General features: G+C 47.6%; 1 protein-coding gene across 1 annotated transcript in view; it reads right to left on the bottom strand.

Annotated features, from left to right (window-relative positions):
- grip2b (glutamate receptor interacting protein 2b) overlaps positions 1-13,209 on the bottom strand; it is a 149,689-nt gene extending 136,480 nt beyond the window's left edge. Inside the window, exon 1 of the mRNA XM_079341614.1 lies at positions 12,559-13,209. Within this exon, the coding sequence (XP_079197740.1) occupies positions 12,559-12,613 (55 nt within the window). The 5' untranslated portion in view covers positions 12,614-13,209. The remainder of the gene's footprint in view (positions 1-12,558) is intronic.
- Between the last annotated feature and the right edge of the window lie 10,478 nt (positions 13,210-23,687).

Here is a 23,687-nt window from a genome sequence, read left to right as displayed (position 1 = left end):
GAAGATGAGGAAGATGAGCGTCTGGGTTAGAGGAAGGCAGGGGGGCAAAAATCTGATCAGAACAGCTTGATTCTGCGAGCGACGCCGTTTCTATTTTCCTCTTTGTCACGAGTGTAGATGAGGAAGGAGGAAGGAAGAAGGAAGGAGGAAGGAAGAAGAGAGGAGGAAGGAAGGAGGAAGGAGGAAGGAGGAAGGAAGAAGGAAGCGGCTCTACATGATACACAGCCATGATTTAAACATCGCTCTTCGACTTCTGTCAACTGCCGCTGATCTCTCTCTCTCTCTCTCTCTCTCTCTCTCTCTCTCTCTCTCTCTCTCTCTCGTGCAGAGAGGGGCGGAGCCAAATGAGGAAGCGAGCTGTGCGTGGTTTGATTGTGTTCAGACGAGCAGATGGCGATGCCAAATGTTGCATCTTTAATAAAAAAAGTCAGACGAGTCTGCAACATTTTATTTTCTTCTGAAACATGAAACACACGACTGAATGACATGAACATGAAACGTGATCAGTGTCTCTACCTGCTGCACACCTGAGGAGGAGGAGGAGGAAGAGGAGGAAGAGAAGGGGGATGAAGAGGAGGAAGAGGAGGGGAGGAGGAGGAGGAGTAGGAAAAGAAGGGGGATGAAGAGGAGGAGGAGGGGGATTTCACACACACACACGGTCATCTTTGCCGTGTCACACCTGGAGGTTTACCTCCTGCAGGTGTGCAGCTACATTCTCGGCACAGTCGCTCCGGACATGGGTTAGGAACTGGAGGGTTGCTGGTTCAAGTCCTGGTGTGCTATGGAAGTTGGACTGATAGCTGGAGAGGAGCCAGGTCACTTCCTGAGTATGAAGTCACTCCATAAATACACATCTACGTGTGTGTGTGTGTGTGTGTGTGTGTGTGTGTGTGTGTGACAACATGACAACAATAAACTGAAAAACTTCTATACTAACGTGTTACCTCACTCGCTACAACAGCGTGAGCAACAGGACCGCCAACATGTCCCCCCCAAATCATCCAAAAGACACACACACACACACACACACACACACACACTCTAAGCACAGTGTTGCATAAAAGGCCATAAGGCAGAGATGGCCTGTCTGTCTGTAGGTCAGCCAGCGACAACTGCAGAGCAGAAGGGGCCACACACACACAAACAAGCACACACACTCACACAAACAAACACAATACACACACACAAACAAACACAACACACACACAGATAGAGAGAGTTCTACTTTGCAGATAAAAAATGTTTGAATGCAGTTTCAGGACATTTAAGGATACAGAAAGGTCCTCCACGTCCACACAGCCAGAATGGACGGACGGACACACACACACACACACACACACACACACACACACACACACACACACACACACACACACACACACACACACACACACACACACACACACACACACACACACACACACACACACACACACACACACACACACACACACACACACACACACACACACACACACACACACACACACACACACACACACACACACACACACACACACACACACACACACACACACACACACACACACACACACACACACACACACCTCATCGTATTCAACTCCAAAGCTTGAATTTCAATGGAGGCAAGCAAAACGTTCTTTCCAGGAATCAAACAAAGGCTCATGCTTGAAACAAAGAGTCGCTGTGATTCACGAGTTTTTGACGACTCGCTGCACGCTCGTCGTGCACGCTCGTCATGCACGCTCGCCGTGCACGCTCGTCGTCCTGGTGCAGAAAGTGGCCTCGCTTTAAAAAGCCGTGTAACGTCTCCCTCGTGGTCGTACACAGCCATTAGCTGCGACGTCAGTAAATGTGTTTTCATCTCAGATCCAGGTTTGAATTATGACCAACATTACCAGCATGCAGATTCATCCTTCGCAGAGATGATGAATCCCTCTGAGGCTTCTCATTCGTCGGCTGGATGTGTGTCGGAGGCTGATTTATTCTCCTGAAGCTTCGCTAAGCCACTTTTCAATTTGTCATATTCTGGGACGTTTTTCTCCACGACTTGGATTCTGCTCCGTCTCCGTCACTCTCCGCTCTTTATCTGCAGGAAGCAGCCTGATGTCATTCTTCTTCTTCACAGCTCTTTCTGATGCACGCAGGCTTTAGTGAGCTCGCCTCGTGTGTGTGTGTGTTTGACTGGAGCGCCGCGGCCAGCAGGAAGCTGTTTCCTGTATTGTTTGAACAAGAGTGGACATGTGGTGCACGGACTCCGGCGTCGTGCCGGCGTCGCGTCAACAACCTCTGCAGCCTTGATAACACACTGAAGCAATGCAAAACTTCTTCTACCCGACAGTGCATCCAAAACGTGCACACACACACACACACACACACACACTCTGTCTTGCATGTTCTTTAGATGTCTCCTCTGTTGGATACGTCTGCACGCCTCTCTGTTATCACAAATGTAATGACACTGATTGTATCTGAATGTTTTAATGACGCACTGTAGGACTCACAGCTGGAGATTAGGAGAGGACTGTCCAAGAAATAATAAACTCAACTACATGTTCAGCGATCTCCTCGACCCTCGACTTGTTCAAAATCTGATTTTCTAACTGGCAGGTAAACGACGTCCATGTTTATGACGTCCCCCCCCCCCCACTCGCTCACATCCTCCTGTTGGACTCGTCTGCTTGTGATGTCTCTCTCACCCTCCCTGCTACCTGCTCTGTTCCTCGATTACCTCATGCGTCTGTGCTGTGGGAGGGAGAACGAGGCTGAGGTAACGCTGAGATTTGCTGCATTGAAATGCAGCTGTTTCACTCGGCTGCTGGATCGATGAGAGGCCATTTTAAAATTCAATTATCGCTTCTTCTTTTTTACTTTCCCTCTCACACTCTCTCCCTTATGACTTTCCATCTGTCCCAACATCTCTTTAGTTTCCCCCCCCCCAACACACACACACACACACACACACACTCCAGTCAGCGCTCTTGTCAAACATTCAGTTGACAAACTGTCGCACGTTTCCGTCATGGATCCGTTTTCGTGCTCGTGAGAAGGCGTGCACTTAAAACTCGCTGTTGTCTGCGGAGGTCGTGTGGTATTTTGGGATTCAGGTGATGAAGTGAAAAGACGGATATAATCCCGGAGCGTGTTCGCTCACAGGTTGTGTTTTCAGAGCGCGGCACAGACTGACACTGCAGGGGGAGAGAATACGACGTGTGTGCTGAACACTGTTAGTGTTGATCAGCCGTCCTGCAGTTAGCTTAGCATTTTGTAATGATGCGTTTCTTGGTGACACTTGATCGACGGCTCATTTTTAATACAATCACGGCGAAGAGGTTTGCACGCTAAATTCAAGGCGTGGCCGAGTTGTCTGGCGGGAGTGTGCGTTAAAGCGGCCATCTTGGAAGCTCCTCCTTTTTGCCTCGATGGACCAAACGTTCGGTGGAGTTAGCATTTCTAATAACGCTGGGATAACCGCCGGGTGACATCGCCGTGGTTACGTCCATGTTTTAGCCAGACTGTTGTCTTTGACTTTGATAAAGCCCTCAGGGGTGAGGACTTCATCCTGATTGGACGATGCTGAACCTTTGAAGTATCTAATGAACACAAAGGTCGAGGTGATGGAGACGCATACAGAGTGCACTTCAGTCTGCATCCGGTCTGAGACCCAGAGTCAATGAATGCTGCTGCATCTAACGCCACTCATTTATCATTGATTGGTCTTTAAAATGTCAAGGGGGCGGGGCTTAGTGAGCAACACGCTGGAGAGCGAGAGAGGAAAGCATGAGTCACCGCTGCTGACGGGGAGGACATCTTTAGTTTGATCCGTGATGGACGATCTCGCCCCGGTCGTTTGAATCAACGTGCGTCTCCGTTCGTTTCTCTCCATGTACCGAAACAGACGCCACGCATAATAGAACCCAGCTCACCTGAGTTCACGCCACCACGTCAGCCCTGACACGTCTCAATTAACCTTTAAACAGCTCAGTGGACGAGTCCGAGGTCATATCCACCTGATGACATCACACATTGACCTTTATTACCGACCAGAGAAGGTAGGCGGGGCTTTGAAGGCCGTTTTGGACGCCCCTGGGTTTGCCAGATATGAGAGCAGTTATCAGGTGAACAGGTGTTGCAGCGATGGAAGCGGGCAGTGGAACTGCTTCAGATAGAAGTGATTGTACCCGAGCTAAAAAGCCTCTGCATGTTTCTAATAAGCTCCAGCAGCAGAAAGCTGCTCAAACTAGGATCAATGTTGGAGATGAAACATGGAGAGAGGTTAGAACGCAGAAAGCTTTACAGACCCATGCAGAGCTGGCTAAACACTGAAGCTACAGTGTCCACCACATGCAGAGCTGGCTAAACACTGAAGCTACAGTGTCCACCACATGCAGAGCTGGCTAAACACTGAAGCTACAGTGTCCACCACATGCAGAGCTGGCTAAACACTGAAGCTACAGTGTCCACCACATGCAGAGCTGGCTAAACACTGAAGCTACAGTGTCCACCACATGCAGAGCTGGCTAAACACTGAAGCTACAGTGTCCACCACATGCAGAGCTGGCTAAACACTGAAGCAACAGCGTCCACCACATGCAGAGCTGGCTAAACACTGAAGCTACAGTGTCCACCTAGAGAGGAGGAGCATGCACATGTCTGATTCAAGCATGAGCAGGACAGAAACAGCTTCGTCCACAGGGGTCACCAAACGCCAAACATCCCAAACCTTCCTCACAGTAGCTTTAACAACTCGATGCATTAAACACACGTCGAGCTGTCACTGGATCTCCGCTTACAGAGGACGGGATGAATCAGCGGCGGCGGGTTTATCAGGCGCAGGGGAGAGGAGACAGCAGATTAGAGCTGAACCATTTTACACAGGAAGAGAAGGTTAATCAGATAGCGGCGTGCAGAGGCGTATCACGGCAGAGGATCACAGATGGGTCCTGCAGAACGGCGTGGCGTTATGGAGGGCGCTGCAGAAAAGCACTGTGATGAATGGGATAGTGCGGTTAAACGGAGCGGGTGCAGCAGGGCGGCGTTTCGGCGCCGCAGCAGGGCTTGGAAGGGATTTAAATTTAGGACGCAGCGAGGACTGAATGCACTGAAGCCCAGATAAAGCAGAGTGCACGAGACAAACGATCGCCTCTGCTCGCTCATCAAGACAGCAGAGATGCAGATAGACTGAAGCAGCACACGGACACACGGCGTGCCGGGAGAATTGGATGCGTCTGTTTGTGGACATAAAACAGGCAGGGGGTGTTTGTTATGCTGGAGAGGATGGCGTGCATGTGAACGTGAGAGACAGAGAGGTGGAGCGACGATGGCACGGGGGAGACGAGATCCTCCTGAAACGGGAGAGAAGTGAGGATGTTTCCCCCTGAGATAGAGGACAGGGCAGCCGCGCAGAGTAAAACAGAATAGATTGAGATGAGGTGGTCAGATTGAAAAGTCGATGACCTTGGTGATGCAGCGAGCGAGGGAGCGAGCGAGCGAGCGAGGGACTTCAGTCTGCAGCGTTCAAATACTCGATTTTCTGTGAAACAAACAGAGAGAGGCCGATAAAACCTGACCCCTCCATGAAGAGTGTTTTGGTCATGAAACAGCATTTTTACACCGCTTTGTAAAAGAGCAGAAAAACTGCCACCTGGGTCGTGCACTGACAGAAGTTTCATTCTGAGGCTCATAAATCTCTCTCCGCCGCTGAAGGAGCTGAATGAAAACACATTCCTCTGCTGGGAAAAGAAGTCTTTCCCGGGGAGAAATAAAAGCGAACCTGCCGACAGGTTCGACAGAGTGACTCAGAGGCCAGAAGATCGAGAAAGAAATCAGCAAAATTGCAGGTTGACTTGGTCACGAGGCTTCGAGGCGTGCAGCTCTTTAATCAAACACTCGGGTCAGCTGTTTCAATCGACCGAGCGTGCACGTGCACGTGCACGAGACGATGACTGTGCATCTCTCGCTGCGTGGCCGAGCAGAGGGAGAGACGCACGCCGTCCGTTACGTCCTCGTGTACGTTAGCAAAAGTTCGACTTGTGAACGCACAAAGTTTGCTCCTGAATGCACAGACCGGCGTGGAGTGCGAGATCACAGGTCGACCTCTGCATGTCAGCCGAGCGGCGCCTGGCGCTCGAGTGAAGCGCCGTCACAGCGACACGTGTGAGCAAGTTCAGCTCTTTTTAAAACGCTGTCAGCAGAAGATTGATCACTTTCTACTCAGGCTGGAACAAAGAGACACGATGTGAACGAGCTGGAAAAAAGTAAAGAATCAGGGGCGTGTCCAGAGATCCCTCGAGGGATCTGATTGGCCACCAGACCTAAACTGTGACGGGGCGGGACTTATATTTAAACAAACTATTTGGGGTTTTTTTGGAGGGGAGTCATTTTCTTTTGTTTGCACTTTTTAAATTAGGAATAAAAACTTTGCACATTAACTTCATAAAACAGGTTCATAGGAAAGTCACGCAAACCATCCGTGTTGCAAACAAACAACTACCTGGCAACGTGTCGGGAAAAAAAGTCTGGACACAGGCCGGAAAGGAAGAAGAAGTTAAAGAAAAAGAGAAGAACAGAAAAAGAGATGGTTTATGAAGGAAGCTTCCAGAGGAGAGCAGGTCCGGGACGACGAGGGGAAGAAGACGGGAGAGAGCGCAGCAAACGTTTAAGATGCAAGAGGAAATGATGCGTGATGAGACGAGAAAAGAGAGATGAGGAGGCGTCGGGGACAATAAAAAAAAAAAAAAAAAAAAAAAAAAGGAGACGGGAAAAGAAAAGAGGAAATCAAAGGAGACGGGGAAAAGAAATGAAGAGAAGGGAGCCTGAGATGAGACGCTGAAGAGGAAGAGAGAGAGACGAGTGTTTGTTGTTTCTGCTGTGCATGACTCATCGTCAGATCCTATTATGACTGAAGCAGCGTTACTGCGCTCGCCCACTGCTAACCTACGGCTACATGCCTTACACACACACACACACACACACACACACACACACACAGTGAGGACATCGTCAGTGAGAGTCGAGGTAACAGCGTTCCTTCAGGCTGCACATGAACAACATTACACTTTACAAAACACATCCCGACTCGCGTCACGCCGCATTATTAAAACATTTTCAGGCACGTTTGGCGGCGTGTTTGTCGGGAAGAGCGGACGCTTCAGTGTGGAGGGGGCGTGGCCAAAACAGGAAGTTTGTTTTTGCTTTAGTGCTGGAGATTAAGGGGGGCGACATCTACCGGATCAAGAAGTCACATATTCGTACTTTAAGATCGATCGAGTTCTGCAGAGAAATAACACTCCAGGGTGTGTGTGTGTGTGTGTGTGTGTGTGTGTGTGTGTGTGTGTGTGTGTGTGTGTGTGTGTGTGTGTGTGTGCACTGATTCAGACGTTGACGATATCCTCGAAGGGATCTGACAGAAACTCTCACAGTTTGAAAAACTTTCTGGATGGTCAGTCATGAAGTACAACGTCACGATGTAAGAAGGTTCTCTCCCGCAGAGGTGCTGCTTGGGGCCCCAGACCAGCAGGGGGCCCCAAGCAGCACCCTCCATTGGCCGACAACACTTTAAACCACAGAAATGTACAAATTTTGCAACGACAGTAGGAAACCCCCCTAATGGGGCCCCATCTGACAGCCCTCCCTCTCAGTGACCTGCTCAGTGTCAAAAGCAGAAAATAATATTGGACGCTGGTTGGAGGGGCCCCCAGTGAGGGCCCCAGCAGACCGGAGCAGCGCCCCTGCTGTCCTGGGTCGTCTCTGCGTCTCACACAGTCTGCTGGATTTTACGTCCTCTTGCATGTCGTCCTTGTCTCCCTTAAAAGCACAAACTCGTCCTCTGCCTTTAATTTCCTCTGAAAACGACTCGAACTCGTGCAGACTCATTTCACACTCATGCATTTTAAAACTGTCCCGTGGGCTCCTCTCCTCGTACACAAACAGTCGGGGCCCAGCTCGGACACGATGCTCTTCACTCACTCTCTGCAGGGACAAACGTTATGAAACCGTGTGCCTGAGGCTACCTCGCTGTGACAGGCGGTCCGAGCTGCTCGCCGCGCTGGTTTCAGGGCGCAGGCAGAGTCACGTCGGACTCATAAACAAGGAGACATAAAGACATGTCAATAAAAGGTCGCAGGAAGTCTTAAAGCCTTCTGATGGAGGGCGAGCACAGACTCGGGTCAGCACGCTCTGATGTGTGCGTGTTTATTACACTGATCTGCCTCCGTGTTGTTGCAGTCCTTTGTGCGTCAACTCTGGGCGTTGATTGGACGAGGAGGAAAACCAAGCTGCTTTCTTCCTCACTGGTTTTTATCACAATCACTGGGAGAGTGGAAGGCAAAGCTGGGCGCATCAAAGTGTAACATCCTGCAGTCATCCTGTCCACTAGAAGCTGGCTGCAGTACCTGGAGTGTCCACTAGAGGCTGGCTGCAGTACCTGGAATGTCCACTAGAGGCTGGCTGCAGTACCTGGAGTGTCCACTAGAGGCTGGCTGCAGTACCTGGAGTGTCCACTAGAGGCTGGCTGCAGTACCTGGAGTGTCCACTAGAGGCTGGCTGCAGTTCCTGGAGTGTCCACTAGAGGCTGGCTGCAGCAGCACAGGAAGTCACATACACACCCATTCAAACAGCCTGTTTTTACAGCAGACATGAACATGTTTACAGCCTGCTTCAAAAAACCAAATAGGTGTGATTAGCTCATGTCTCCATCCACACACACTGTACGGGGGGAATGTTTTCATGACTCAGCAGTTTTGATTGGATGAAGGATCAGAGTTATTCACAATAAGGCGTGTAGCTGAGCTGATTGACCCCTGCAGGGACACACGGGGGACGTCACTCAGCTTTCGTCCATTACAGTCCAATCAGAGCACTAACCAATCACATACTAGTATCTAAAAATGCAGTTTCTCCATAATCATCCCTCGTGAAATGTAAAGTTTAGTTTTTTTTAAACTTTTAAACTTGGTGTGACGTAGTTTTATTTTTCTTAAAGTCTGTAAACAAACACGCTCACGATGTTGAAGTCTTCAGAAACACTCCCTGTGCTGTTTCCTCTCCTCCTCCTCCTCGTCCTCCTCCTCCTCGTCCATCAGCGATAACACAACTAAGCCTTATTAAAAGAGGTTCGGGGTCGGCGCTAAATCACACACACTGACTTCATTACACACCCACACGCACGACGGCGAGCTCGTTCTGTGCTAACCGCCACATTATTTGATCTCCTCGTCTCCTGATTAATGGGATCCTCTCGTTCGGCTGATAAGGGCGAGAGAACGGGGCCTTCTATCTCTCCCCTCCTGTGTTTTATCTGCGTCTCCCACGGCTGCCCCCCCCCTCGCAGGTCTCTTCTCTCACCCGGCGTCCGATTTGGCTTGACTTTTCGTCCTCCGTCGTGCTCGTTTCCTCCTCGTTCTGCGATTGTTTGATTAACCTTACATTTCTGCACGTCCTCTGGGCGATGGATGGCACAGGCCTGCTGCTCCGTATCCCGTCCTCCATCAGGGGAGAGAGATCAAACCATGACGCTGCTAAAAAATGCATCACTCACACTTCAGTTTTTCTCGTCGTTGTCGCAGCTTGATAACCGAGAACTGACTTTGACTTGAGCGGTGACGTCATCACCCGGACGGTTGAGTAGCTATCAGCTGTCAACGTTTATCTGAATGATGCACTCTTGTCATTTTCACTTTCAACCAAGCGACGACCTCCAGTGGGTAAGTGCAACACAAACTGCAGTTCCTCGAGTGTCCACTAGAGGCCGTCTGCGAAAGCCAACAACTCTCCATTAAGTCCCACATTTAAAACGTCCATGTGTACAGCAGCGCCGGGGCTCTTTTTGATGACACAGGAAGTGACAGAGTATCTAGTCAATTTCAAAATAAAACATACAGACTTCAGATCAACTGTTCATGTGACATCTACATGCTAAGCTAACGTGTAGCTTTGTCTCTGTGAGGATGATTCGTTGATCATCCGCTGCCTGTTTTGACCTCGTGTTGAGTCTTGTGTTTTATTTTGAAATCAATCAGACGCTCTGAAGTACATGAAGGTGAAAAAACAAACAAACATGAAAGTGGTGGTTTAGTTTTCTTGAACAGATTTGAGCGGGAGCTTTTTCAGACATGTTGAAAAATGACAAACACGTTCTGGAGGGAAGGTCGGCTTATCTCTGTCCTTTCTCTCCTTTTCATATTTGCTTCTAAAGTTTGTGTATCAGGAAGAGAGAGGCTGATGGAGGAGATGCTTCCTGCACTCTTTAACCTCGGAGTGATGATGCTCCGCTCCGTACCGAACACCCGCACGCCCCCCGATCAAACTGAAGGACCGCCACAATTAGCGGATTCAAACCGACGCTCATGTGTCCATGAGGCCGATGTGGCTGGACAGCAGGGTCACTGTGCATCCGGCATGCTGATTACAAAAGCTACGTCTCCATCCTGTCACTCTCACACACACACAGTCCTGCTCAGTGCTCTCTCTCTCTCTCTCTCTCTCTCTAATTCTTGTTTGTTGAGCAAACACCACTGAGTCACAATCAAACAAACAAAGCCCATGCAACACACACACACACACACACGCGCTCTGTGAGCACAATGATGGAATTTATCACTTTCCTCCGCACGATGCTGAAAAGCTGTAAAGAACACGACACGTATGTACGTGCAGAAGGACACAAACAGACAACTCGTAAACACACACACACACACACACACACACACACACACACACACACACACACACACACACACACACACACACACACACACACACACACACACACACACACACACACACACACACACACACACACACACACACACACACACACACACACACACACACACACACACACACACACAGCGTCCAATCAGCAGGACGCTGTCGAGGCTGAAGGGGTGCAAAAGGGTACATTTGTTCATTTCTAAGAAAATGCACCAATTCAGAGCGAAGAAATGAAACAATGAACGAAAACACAGGAGAAGGAGTGCAAAGAAACCTAAAGTGGGCGGAGCCACTGACATTATTTAACCGCTCCGTGGGAGATGTGTGTGTGCAGCCAGCTTTAACTCAGTTACTCCTAAAGATGGTGGCTGGTGATGAAGTTCAGAAGCTTCAGTCTTATTAAACTCAAACTTTGTGCTCACACAGACATGCAGCATTAAAGTCCCTGAGAGACCAACAGCCATCATCAGAATGTGTGTGAGCGCAGGTAACAGAGATAACAACGTGTGAAAGAGTCATTGGAAGTCTGCACCACGCACTCAGCTCGCTTTCTGCCGCGAGGAGACATTAATCACCGCCGTCTGCAGAGACGCACACTGCTCAGGTAAACACCGGCTGAAGGTTCCAACACCTGGAAAGAAAGGAGGGAACACACTGCAGCAGTAGTGAGTCACGCTCGGTCCAGACCCGCCATCATCAGTGAACCTGCAGGTCATGTGTTTGAGCCCGAGGAGGTCCGACCCGTTTGGAGTCAGAGCTCACCACTTTTAAAAGGAGCCAAAATGTGAGTGATTTAAGGTCGTGAGAACAGCTGTGCACGCGCGCCGGACGACAGAGTCCAGTCCCACAAGTTTGGATGATTGGTGCACTTCATCTCGACCAATAGGAGAGGGCTGCGATTTATTTAGACAAAGACTGATGCTGCATTAAAGACATCCTGCAGAGTGCCTCCACTGATTCAAACAGATTATTGGAGAGACAATTTGAGGTCGCTGTTTGAGAACTTTCTGCTGCAGTGATGTTTGGGTTTGTTCCAACCACATGACCAACATGAACAGGTGGAAAGATGAAAGTGTGTGCTGAAAGGAAGATCCTGTTGCTCATTGGTTACTAAAACCTGTCACATGTCATGTTGTAGTTTCATGTATGAACTGTACAGCAGCTCTATTAGAGACAATGAGACACAGAACCTCACACTGTCATCCACACCAATGTCAACACCACTCTGACTCTGTTACACATGCGACACTATTCCGGTTGCACGCGCTCAGATATGCGCGCCATCACGCACGCACGTGCACGCCCGAAGCTGACCAACATCATCACCGACTGCCTCCTCCCGCGCTCATGCTGCAGGACCGACACGCAGCCTCTCTCTCTGTCTATCATGCACGCACGCGCACGCACGCACGAACGCACCCTGACCTGCCAGCATCAGTAGCCTCGCGCGATCTCAGCTGAAACGGCGGAACAAACCCGTGGTGACACGTGTGCGCAAAGCGCGCGCGGCTCCAGCAGACCAAGCGTGTCTACGCACACACAAACATCACTCCACCCGAGACACAAACACACAAAACATGCGCGCGCACGATTTACTACAGCGGTTTCTCTGCACGTTGAACATGTGCGCCACAGACGCACGCGCGCGCACTTCCAGTGATCCAGAAAACTCCCAACACATGAAGCAGAAAGTGCACAGATCCAAAGTGTCTGCAGAAACAATGTTATCACAGCGAGAAAGCACACATCTGCGCGCGCGCGCGCGCACACACACACTCACACTAACTCACACGCACGTGCAAATAGCTTATGCGTAGAAAAACAACACACAAACACACACGTTCATTTGTTTTGCTCTCCTACCTTCCTCGTGCATCCTCTGCAGGCAGAAAGTGAGGTTCCTGCGCCAGCCCGGCATGGTGATGAAGGAGAGGAGGAAGTGGAGGAGAGGTCTGGGGGGTGATGAGGATGATGATGACGAGGGGGGGATGAAGAGGAGTGATGATGATCAGGGTATCCTGTCCGGTGGAGGTGTGACACAGAGGCGGCTGCAACTACGGAAAATACAACGATATCCCTTTTTCTTCTTCTTTTTAATTCACTGTATGTTCCTCTTCTTCTCCCCCGCTGAGCGTGTGTCTGTGTGTGCGCGCGCGTGCCGGTGAACTGCGAGCAGCCGCTGCTCTCTAACGACCCCGCTGACGGTCGGTGTGACAGTCGGTCCCGCTGCGGCACCAATGGTCGCTCTCACTCTCTGTTTCTCTCACAGAGTCCAGTCACCTCTCTCTCTCCCTCTCTCTCTTTTTCTCCTGTCTCTCTGCATTTGTTCCTCTGTGTCACTCCCGCGCGCTCTCCATCTCTCTCTCTCTCTCTCTCTCTCTCTCGTCCTCTTTGTGTCCACTCATCCTCCTCCTCGGAGTTCATTTCCAGTTCAGTCTTTTTAAATGTGCTGATCGAAACTAAACATTATATTTCCACGTAAATTCAGCTGAACATGTCGGTTCACACAGAGGCTGAATAACGTTCAGGATGCACTAAGCCAATAAGTACCTGCACGCTCCGTAGGCTCACGTTAGCACCTGTACAGCAGGTGAGCTTTTCAGGAACTCCTCCTGTGCTGTCAGCTTCATTCAAACTTTGCAAACAGTCTCTTTCTGTCCGTCAGATTCTGCAGAAATCACCGAAGACTTCCAGGATCCGACGACGTCCTGTAATATCTGTGCTGCAGGTCTGTTGAAGGGGGGGGGGGGGGGGGGGGGGCACGAGGTTAAATTGTGTTCATCTGCAACAGGTGTGTGTGTGTACAGCGTGCAAGTCGACCTCTGCTCAGGTAGAAGGGAGGCGGAGCTAATATCAATGTGACGTGTCATACTTTTCCTGATGTAATAAAATCACAGACTGCGTGTTTAATTCAATACAACTTAAAAAATAAACAAAGTTATTTGTCCCCGGGGTCAATTCAAGGTCACACAGAGCAGCAAATGAACAGTGCAGCTATACTGAAAAATTAACCAGAGTATAAAGTTTCAACTAGAGAATAAAGTTAAAATACAAAATTACAAAGTTACACACAGAAGAAGGTAAGTGGACTGTGATTGGACGAAAGATGTAAACAGAACTTTAGTGCCATAAACAGGAAATAAATATTTATATTGGAGAGAGAGAGAGAGAGGGAGCTATGTGCAAGTAAGCAGATACTAAATAATACAGTGATAGTGACAGACTAAACATCATTAGGGGTTAAGGTGGGGGGGGGGGGGTCAGGAGTTGAGGAGCTGGACTCGTCTGTGTCCTGCAGCAGGGACAGTGAAGCCGGCGTTCAGAGGAGAGCCACTCAAACCCTGAGAAGAGACCGTGTGAGGGTCCTGCATGATCCCAGCTGCTAACCTGAGTGTCTGCTGCTCTGTAGCTGGTCCACAGAGTCCTTACAGGAAGTCCTCTTAGACTGGGACTGTCACAAGACGCAAAGACACCACCATGTCCAACTGAATCTGCTTTTACTGGCTGTTCTTACCCAGAATCCTCTGCTGCAGATATAACAGCAATAACAAATGCCATAAAGACTGAGGGCTTAGATCAAACTTTAATAATATTTTGTGCATTTCAAGTACGTGTCAGGGTGCAGAAGCTGGCATTTCAGTGAAAAGAACAAGTGTGTGTGTGTGTGTGTGTGTGTGGCGTTCCCCTCTCCTGGCTCTCTGATTACCTCCGATCACCTCCTCTGTGCAGATGATCCACACACACCATCCGTCACACTCTTCACCTCACCTTCACCTCGCTCCGTCTCTGATGGAGAGGTGATGATCTCCCTCCTGCTCAAACATCGTTTCTTTGATTAAACTCAGATCGTCTGCTTCCCTCTCAATGACTCATGCAACAGGTTCGTCATTATCTGCTCCGTGAAATCTTTCTGAACGAACCTTAAAGACGTATTTCAGCATCTTCAGAGTGAGTCAAGATGAATTATCCAATCCAATCCAACTTTATTTAATTAAGCACTTTAAAACAACCACAGCTGACCAAAGTGCTGGACAATTAATGTCTGAGATGAATGCATCACATTTTTTAAGCGTCATTAATCTTAATGAACTGACACAGGAGGGAGACTAACCCTGCATTCACATCAGAGCACGGGTGTCCAAACACATTTTACTTGCGGGCCAAAATTGTCGTGTTAGAATTGTTTTATTTTGTTTTTTAAATATTTGAATTTAAAAGAACTTTTTGTATTTTTTTTATTTCAAAAATAATATAAATACACAATAAATAATTACAGTGAGAAACTATTGTGTTATAATGTCTTTTTTTTTTAAAACCAGTAATGCTTTATAGATTAGAATGAAAAGATTCACAAAAGAAACCCTTTTAATAATGATTAATCAAATACTTTGATTTTATTTGTTTAAGCTTGTTAATGTTGTTAAATCTTTCTGTATTTATCTCAGGTTATTAAATGGTTAATGAACAGTCTGCTTGTTTGCAAAAATGATGCAAATATTCCTTCTCATAGTTAATAAAAAAAGTTTTAAAAAAAACATTCATTATACTGAATTATATTATATTATGAATTATACATTATATCTGTCAGCCTTCACTAACATGCAAAATAAAAATAACTAATAAATATGTCATCGGACTGAGGCCGCAAAAAATCCCCTCAACAAATGGCCCCCTGGGTCCCTGCATTAAAAAGGTCATTTTGACTGAGACACACACACACACACACACACACACACACACACACACACACACACACACACCAGTGAGACACACAATGACTCTGTCTTCAGACTGGGTGGAGTGTGCCCTCTTGTGGCTGTCCATTGGAGGTGCAGTGAAGTCACGATCCATGAAGTACCATCATCCACAAAACCTGCTGACTTTGCCAAACGAACACACACACACACACACACACACACACACACACACACACACACACCTCTGTACTGCAGCTCTTAATGACTTAAACAAACACACGTAGTGTAATCCTGTTTCTGCACCATGATCAGACGTCACACACAGAACACCACGCTCTGTACCGAGACAACATGTCAGATAACACCTGCTGACAGAAACACACCAAACACCACGGACATGTTCCTGATGAAACACGTGTTCCTGATTCAAAGTGTGCAGGTCAGCAGAAGCTGTGAAGTTTCAGCCGCTCCAGCAGAAATGCAGCGTCGACATAAACGCACAAAGAAGTAATGGCATATATTTTTAAGTACTCTACCCGCCATGAAACATGCCATGCTGCAAAAAAATAACCAGATAAATAAAAAGCTGGGAACAGTTTGTACTCAGAGCAGCTGCAGAGCGGTGATAAGCTCAGAAGCAACGATAGCGAAGTCGAAGAGTTTGCTCGACAAAAATGACTAGTTTGTCAAACTTTCACGTCTAAAAGAAGATCACAGCGGCCTGTTTGAGCTCTTATGAATAAACCAAAAAAGGGGGATGAGGGTGCGTGTGTTTTTAAAAACCTCGTTAGGTTTTAGGTCTCTGTAAACGCTCCATCAGGGTGAAGATGTTCAGACGCTCACTTTTAAGGTGTTTCTGTGTAAACGGTGAAAAATGAGTTTTGTTCTCGTGACGTCTCGCTGTGCGCCGGCTCCTCCTCCGTGTGACATCATCATGTGACGCCATCACTTTCGTTGGCATGAGATTTGATTCTATGGCAGACGTGACCAAACTAGCGCTGGTGCTAATGTTGCTGATTGGACTTTTTAAATGCTAACACGTACACACACACACACACAGAGATCCTCTCCCACCCTGTTGACTGATTGGATGACCTTGTAAAAGAAAAGGTCATTGCAGAGTGGCTTGGCGTGCTCCAGCTGTAACAGAGCATTCTGAGCGTGTGATGACAACGCTCCCTCCTCATGAGACATGAGACCCATCCACGATGCTTCTATCAGCTGCGTCTCAGCTCCAGCAGACCGGACTCCTCCCGAGCAGATTAATATAGCATAGAGCATCTCCACATGAACTGGCTGAACAAAAGCAGGAAGCAAAAACAGGAAATGATCCTATCAATCAAAACATCTTTTTCATCAGATAATCAAAGAACCAAGCAGGCTTACTCCAACACATGTCGACTCGATCTTCACAAAGAGACCTGAGCGCTTTACAAAGACATAAGATTCAATGACAGGCCTGTCAGAACAAAATCATGTGAGAAAATTATCCAAAAAACAAAACCTGTTAACAATACTTCTGCAGGGATTCTCATAAACTGGCGTTCACTCCCAGGAGCCAAAAATCACAGTTTGAAAAAGAAACCTGCAGGATATAAATTTGGACAATGATACAAAAATACAACATGTACATGTCTTGTTGTTCTAAAATGATGAAGATGTTTTCTGGATTGATTCAGACTCATCCAAGTAAACGGCTCTCACCATGGCTGAAGAAAGAGACGCTTGTTTTTAAAGGGTTAATGAATACGCCGTGTTGGGTAGTTAAGCATTACTGGTAACACGTTACGAGTAGTGTAAAGAACTAGTAATGAACTTCCTGTGATAGTAACACAGTTAGCCAAGCAAAAAATAACTCCCTATAACTTTACAGTTGTTGTTATTACTACAGAATCACGTGACGTTAGCGGTGCAGGAAGGTAGCTAGCTCCACAGCTGCCAGGTACGCGGTTTTACCGTGGAGCTGGGCTTTTTTTCAGGTGCTGCCATGGTTGTTGTTTTTTTCGGGGGGGGGGCATTGGGCTTGTTTTGTCAATTGTTGTCACAAAACTTAAAGGCCAAAACCCTGAGAACCTAGCTTGGGAGATGGAAGCGCACACGTTTCCATTCAGCGGCCGTTACTTTAGTTTTTGTCCGGAGGAAACGAGGATGTTCGTTGTCAGATTGTGTCCGTGTCTACCTCACAACCTCAAACGTCCTGAAGCACAACAACGTGAAGCTTGTGTGAATAAAGCCCACCAGCGAGCCAAATGAAGATAGACGTAGCCCTACAACGCTAACAATCTGTCAGCGGGTTAGCAAAGCGAACAGCGTCATCAGAACGAGGGCGAACTGAAGAGCGCCAAAACTCAGAAGTACATTTAGTCAGTCGTCCTTCTCAGTAAGACGCACACATGAGCATCTGAAATAAAGAACGTGACAGAGCTCCAGGTTTGAAAGACACAAACTAAACAGGCTGTGAGCTTCATTTTCCTGTTTGTTGAGTTTATAGTGTTTCTGTCTTTGTATCCCATCACTCTCTCTGTAATTCTGTTTTAATGCTAACAGCCGAGCCGGGGCCAGAAACTAGTGTGCACAATGTCCACTGCATGTTAAATAATAAATGATTATTATAACTGTGTCAGGTTCTGCTCCTGCTGACTCCAGTTTAAACGTTTACAAATCTATAATCAGTTCTTTTTGTCATTGGTGGAGTGGCAGTGCATTTCTATCTAAAGGGAGGGGGAAAGGGGGGCGTTTCTAGATGACGTGTGACTCTGGAGGGGAGTTCTCCACGTGACTGACTTGATACTGCTGCTGGCCCGCGAGGAGGTGAAGGCAGATTCAGAGGAGGACAGCAGGAGAGGAGGACGCAGCATCCTCATCTCTGACCATCAGTCCGCTTTTTAACGAGCACTGACAGATCACATTATTATCTCTAACAGACTCCAGCTGCACTGCCAGCCTGCAGCGGTCCTCTTCAGCGGCTCTCACTACAAACCTGTGCGGGCTTTTTGGATGTGTCCACCGGCTGCAGCCGTGCTCGCGGTGCTGACCGCCTGCGTCGCGTGCGCTGCGGGGAGAGGCCAGCAGCTCAACTATCGACCTATCATCGGTAAGATCCTGCCGGGGTGAACCGTCTGTGTGTGTCGGTGTGTCTCTGTGTCATTAACACAGCTCTTGTCCAATTGTCATGAAAGGAGAATGTTCGAGAACAGGTGTATGTGTGTTTTTGTGCGCGCGTGCGCAAATCTGCGGTTCGTTAAGGCAATGCACGTGCTTTATTAATACTCAAATGTGTTGTATTTCACAAATCTTTTCAGTGTGCTTTGCAGAAACAGATGCGTGATTGTAATACGATTGTTACGACCCAAATGACACGCAGGTTCATACCTGTATGTGTGTGTGCTCCTACCTTTATGTGTGTGTGCTCCAGGTAAACAGTCCCAGTCAGTCAGTAAACATCCAGTCAGGTGTGCTGTCTGTGTAATGTGTGCAGCATGTTAACATGAGCTTTAGTTTTAAACTGAACAAGAAGCAGAAAAATGTAAAGATGTCGATGTGACTGAGTACATCAATAAAACATCAAGTCATTGATATAGATACAGTAATATAAAATGCTCACCATCTAATCTAAACACAGGGAGGATGTACACAAAGAGTGTTTTCTCTTCATCAGGCTGTTGAAGAAAAAGTTGTCTGTATTTCGTGGTTCTCCCAGAAGCTTCCATCCTCAGTTTTTAAAGAAGGTCAGAAATAAACCTTGAACAGCTTTACGTGCATTGTCTTCGTTGGCTGGGTTTGAATCCTTTAACAGACGACTCAGACTTTAAAAACCTCCAACAAACATGAACATGGACTCAAACACTTCCTCTTTTTAACCCATCGGCTTCTAGAGAATAACGTGTTACTGATAACAATCAGGGAAGTAATGAGTCGACAGGCTGCAGACCTCACAGGGGTTTCTGACCACTTGTGATCTGTGGTCCATTCAAAGTAGGCCCAAATGTCCGGGCTCGTGCGTGAGCGTGTGCAGCACAGAGGAAGTGGGCACAGTACGGATGGCCAGTGCGAGGGCCCCTTTGAGTCTCACCTCACTCAGGTGTTTGCTGGCACAGTTTGTGCTTTCTATTTCTGCTTCCTGTGAATTATGATGTAACGTTCTAGAGCTTTCTACCAAAGAACCGAAACATGCCCTCTTCATCAGACGGAGACGCATGTCTTAGGACAGGACACGTCAGGACCTGTCCGGGATTAAACCTCTTCAGTTAGGAGGGAGTCGGTGTGGATTCCCCCCCCCCCCCCCCCCCCCCCCCCCCCCCCCACACACACTCTTTGTACTTCTTTAACCTCCTCTGTGTTGTGTCTCCCCCAGGTGTGTTGGCTCAAGAAAATCTTCCCGGAGACCAGTCGGCTCCCGCCCCCTCATACATCGCTGCCTCCTACGTGAAATACCTGGAGGGAGCAGGGGCCCGGGTCGTAACCCATCAGGTACACTCCAGCTGCTTCCACACATGCACTCCTAGAAACATCTGTCTGTTCACACATGCACTCCTGAAACATCTGTCTGTTCACACATGCACTCCTGAAACATGTCTGTTCACACATGCACTCCTGAAACATGTCTGTTCACACATGCACTCCTGAAACATGTAACATGTCTGTTCACACATGCACTCCTGAAACATGTCTGTTCACACATGCACTCCTGAAACATGTCTGTTCACACATGGACTCCTGAAACATGTCTGTTCACACATGCACTCCTGAAACATGTCTGTTCACACATGGACTCCTGAAACATGTCTGTTCACACATGGACTCCTGAAACATGTCTGTTCACACATGGACTCCTGAAACATGTCTGTTCACACATGGACTCCTGAAACATGTCTGTTCACACATGCACCCCTTAAGCATTTGTCTGTTCACACATGCACTCCTGAAACATGTCTGTTCACACATGCACTCCTGAAACATGTCTGTTCACACATGCACTCCTGAAACATGTCTGTTCACACATGCACCCCTTAAGCATTTGCCTGTTCACACTCTTTCTTCCTTGTCTTGACATTGATGGGGGGCTTTCTTAAGAAAACCCTTCTAGAAAATTGACAAAAGAGTCATCAATCCTGGCTTGTTGATGGGTCAAACTGTCACTCATATCTGACTGACAGCCGTTTCAGTCGCGGTGCAGGTCTGGATTTTCTTACAAAGTCTTCATTGACTTTCAGGATTTCATCTTTGTGAGAGTTTTCTTTGGATCATTGTCTTTGTTGCGTTGTTGAATTATTCCTTTCGGCATTTTACAAAAAAAAAAATATAATTGAATCAGGGAACTTTAGCAGAAGGAAGATGGATATTGAATGGTTCATAATCAGTTTGGTTTAAGGCCTTGTTTCCTCTCACAGATGTGCATGCTGTCTAGTTTCAGAAACAAGGAAGTACGTCTTTTTTTAGACAGATTTAAAGCTGATAGAAGCTCCCTGAAGCCACAGGGGAGGGGTTAATTTTGTCCATATTTGGTCACACTGTCTCCCTGAAATAATGGCGCTCAGTGTGGTTACATGTAGGCGGAGTCTATGCAAATAAAGGTCATAATTTCTTTAACCAAATGGCCTATCTCTGGGTGTGACAGTCGTCGACATCTTTAAACAACGCTCCAGTGTTTTTAACCTCAGTTTAATTCACGCCATTTAAACGTGGTATTAAAAGTGGGCGGGGCTTGTGGATGACACGGGATTTCCAGGCTGTTTTCCAGCTCGAGCTCCAAGTTATTTTCGTCGCCCGTTGATGTGTTTGAAGTTAACGCCTTGAGGCCGCTCACATTTATTCACTCGACTTGTGGAGACCAGCCTCACTCTGGTTTCCTGGTCGTCGTGGAAACGAGTCTTCCAATCTATACTAATCGTGTATTTGATTGTGTGTTTCACTTGTGTTTTTTTTTTTTTTGTTTCTTTTTATGAACCAGAATCAACCGCACAGTAGAAGAATACACCAAGATATTCTACTCCATAAACGGGTGAGTTCGTCAGCACGCCACGTGGTCGCATGTGTGACGACATTTTTAAAGCCCAGACGTATGGAAGCCCGGAGAGGCGAATGCAGAGGGTGTTGTTGTAAATCCATCGGCCTGCTCGTTTTCTCCTCAGGCTGCTGCTGCCGGGTGGAGATGTAGATATTCAGAGGTCAGAGTTCAGCCGAGCGGCCCGGATCTTTTATAACCTGGCTGTGAAGGTGAGACGTGAGACACAGGCTGCAGGTGCACACAGAGGGAGGTTTGTTTTAATAAGGTCATCTTTCCTCCTGCAGGCTAACGATGCCGGGGACTTCTTCCCCATCTGGGGCACGTGTCAGGGCTTCCAGCAGCTGAGCGTCCTCACCGCCAACAAAAACCTGCTCACGCTCACCGACACCAAGTCTGTGGCTCTGCCGCTCAGCTTCACTGCAGGTGAGCCCGACAGACATCGTCGTGCACGTACAGAAGCAGCTTCATCTTCTTCCATCCTGTCACTTTGTTTGTTTCCCTCTCATTGGCTGAATCTGACACTAAAGGTAAACACTGTTATTATAGCGCCAGGCGTGTTGCTTGGCCGCCATTAGTACACCGCCCTTTTTGGCGTGGCGTCCGGCCGATCAACAAAGAAGAGGAATATAAAAGTCGAAGTGTAGCACACGTCACAACCAGAAGCACTGCTGGGAAAAAAAACAAACCTCCAGGTGAACATTTGGCAGCTTGCAGATCAAGCTCCGCCCACAGTTTCCAGATCTCCATGGAAACAGTATTTTTGATATCAGGTATTGAGAGTGTGATTCTGTTCAGGAAAACCTGCTGGAAGTCTGAACAAGGAGGTTTGGAGGACTAAAACTACGAGACTAAAAAATAAACTGCAGTTCCTCGAGTGTCCACTGGAGGCTGGCTGCAAAAACCAAAGTATCCTCATCAGGTCTTCTATGATTGGTTCATTTCTTCAGCAGAGACAAACGTGTCTCATCAGGACACTCTGTAGAATTTATGATTTATAACTCCTGTTTTGTGTATTTAGCCCAAAAGCCCTCCTCTTCTCCCCTCTTCCTTCTATTGTTCCTCCTTTCTCCAAAGCTGCACACCAACAAAGGAACCTGATTTCTGTGTGATCTGATTGGTTTCAGGTGTCCTCTCACACACTGATGTAAACATGCTGTTGGTGATCTAATCGAAACACTCAAACCCAGTTTGTCTTCACATGTCAGGGGGGAACTCCCTCTATGGGGAGTCCTGCTTGAAAATTATCAAAGAGCAAATTTTCCTGTTGTCTGATTGGCTCTAACTGTGAGTCCTACACGACTCACGCCCTCCCTCGCCTCGTGGTGTCAGATGCAACAAATGGGCGGGTCTTAGTCATCAAACTCTCCCTGATTGGTTCCTCGGCTGCAGGGTACATTATATCTTTGGATTGAAATGAAGCAGGTTTGTTCCACTTTGAATCAAACAGAGAAGAAGTCATACTAAAGCTACCTGATGTTTGCAGGACGAGCTCGTTGTCACCCGGAGTTCCTCCGGAAATGATCGACGTATTTTCAGGAGTGCAGACGTGGAATCGTTTGTCCTCTTTAGATAGATAGACAGACACACACACACACACACACACACACACACACACCCACTCTTTATTGATCCCGAGGAAATTGAAGGCATCCAGTAGCAGTATACAGACAGGCAGGACACAAGACATTAGTTACAATACACACCCGCTGTCCCCCCCCCCTCTGTATACAATAATCCCCCAAACAAGATTTAGCAGCCCCTATGTGACTAAGAATAAACATAATTACAGGTTAAACCTGTGCAGTTAGCATTAGCATCATTAAACAGTCAATGCAGGGATGCAGACTGGGCCATTAAAGTGCTCAGCAACATAAAGGAGCAGTGATTAGCATTAAGTGTCCAAAACAATAAGGTGAAACCAGGAGTGTTTAGGGTGATTATCATTAAAGTACCCAACTATTGAGGAGCAGATTAGCATTAAGTGTCAAAGACAATAGAGTGAAACTTGACCTAGTTAGGGTGATCATGTCAACCCTCATAGATGTAGTATAACTTTATGTGACGATGGAGACGTGGGGACGTGGAGTCTTCATGCACTTGTCTGAACATTTGTCTGTCCTCCAGCTGCCAACTCCAGCCGTCTCTTCCAGAGTTTCCCCAAAGATCTGATGCAGTCTCTCTCCGAGGAGAACATCACGGCCAACTTCCACAGCTGGAGTCTGTCTGTGCAGGTACTCCAAGCTCCGCCCCTTTTTTATGAATCTCTCCTTCATCCGTCTAATTGAAGA

Source organism: Symphodus melops (assembly GCF_947650265.1).
Source record: "Symphodus melops genome assembly, chromosome: 4".
Classification (NCBI taxonomy): domain Eukaryota; kingdom Metazoa; phylum Chordata; class Actinopteri; order Labriformes; family Labridae; genus Symphodus; species Symphodus melops.
This window is presented reverse-complemented; position numbering and strand designations above follow the sequence as displayed.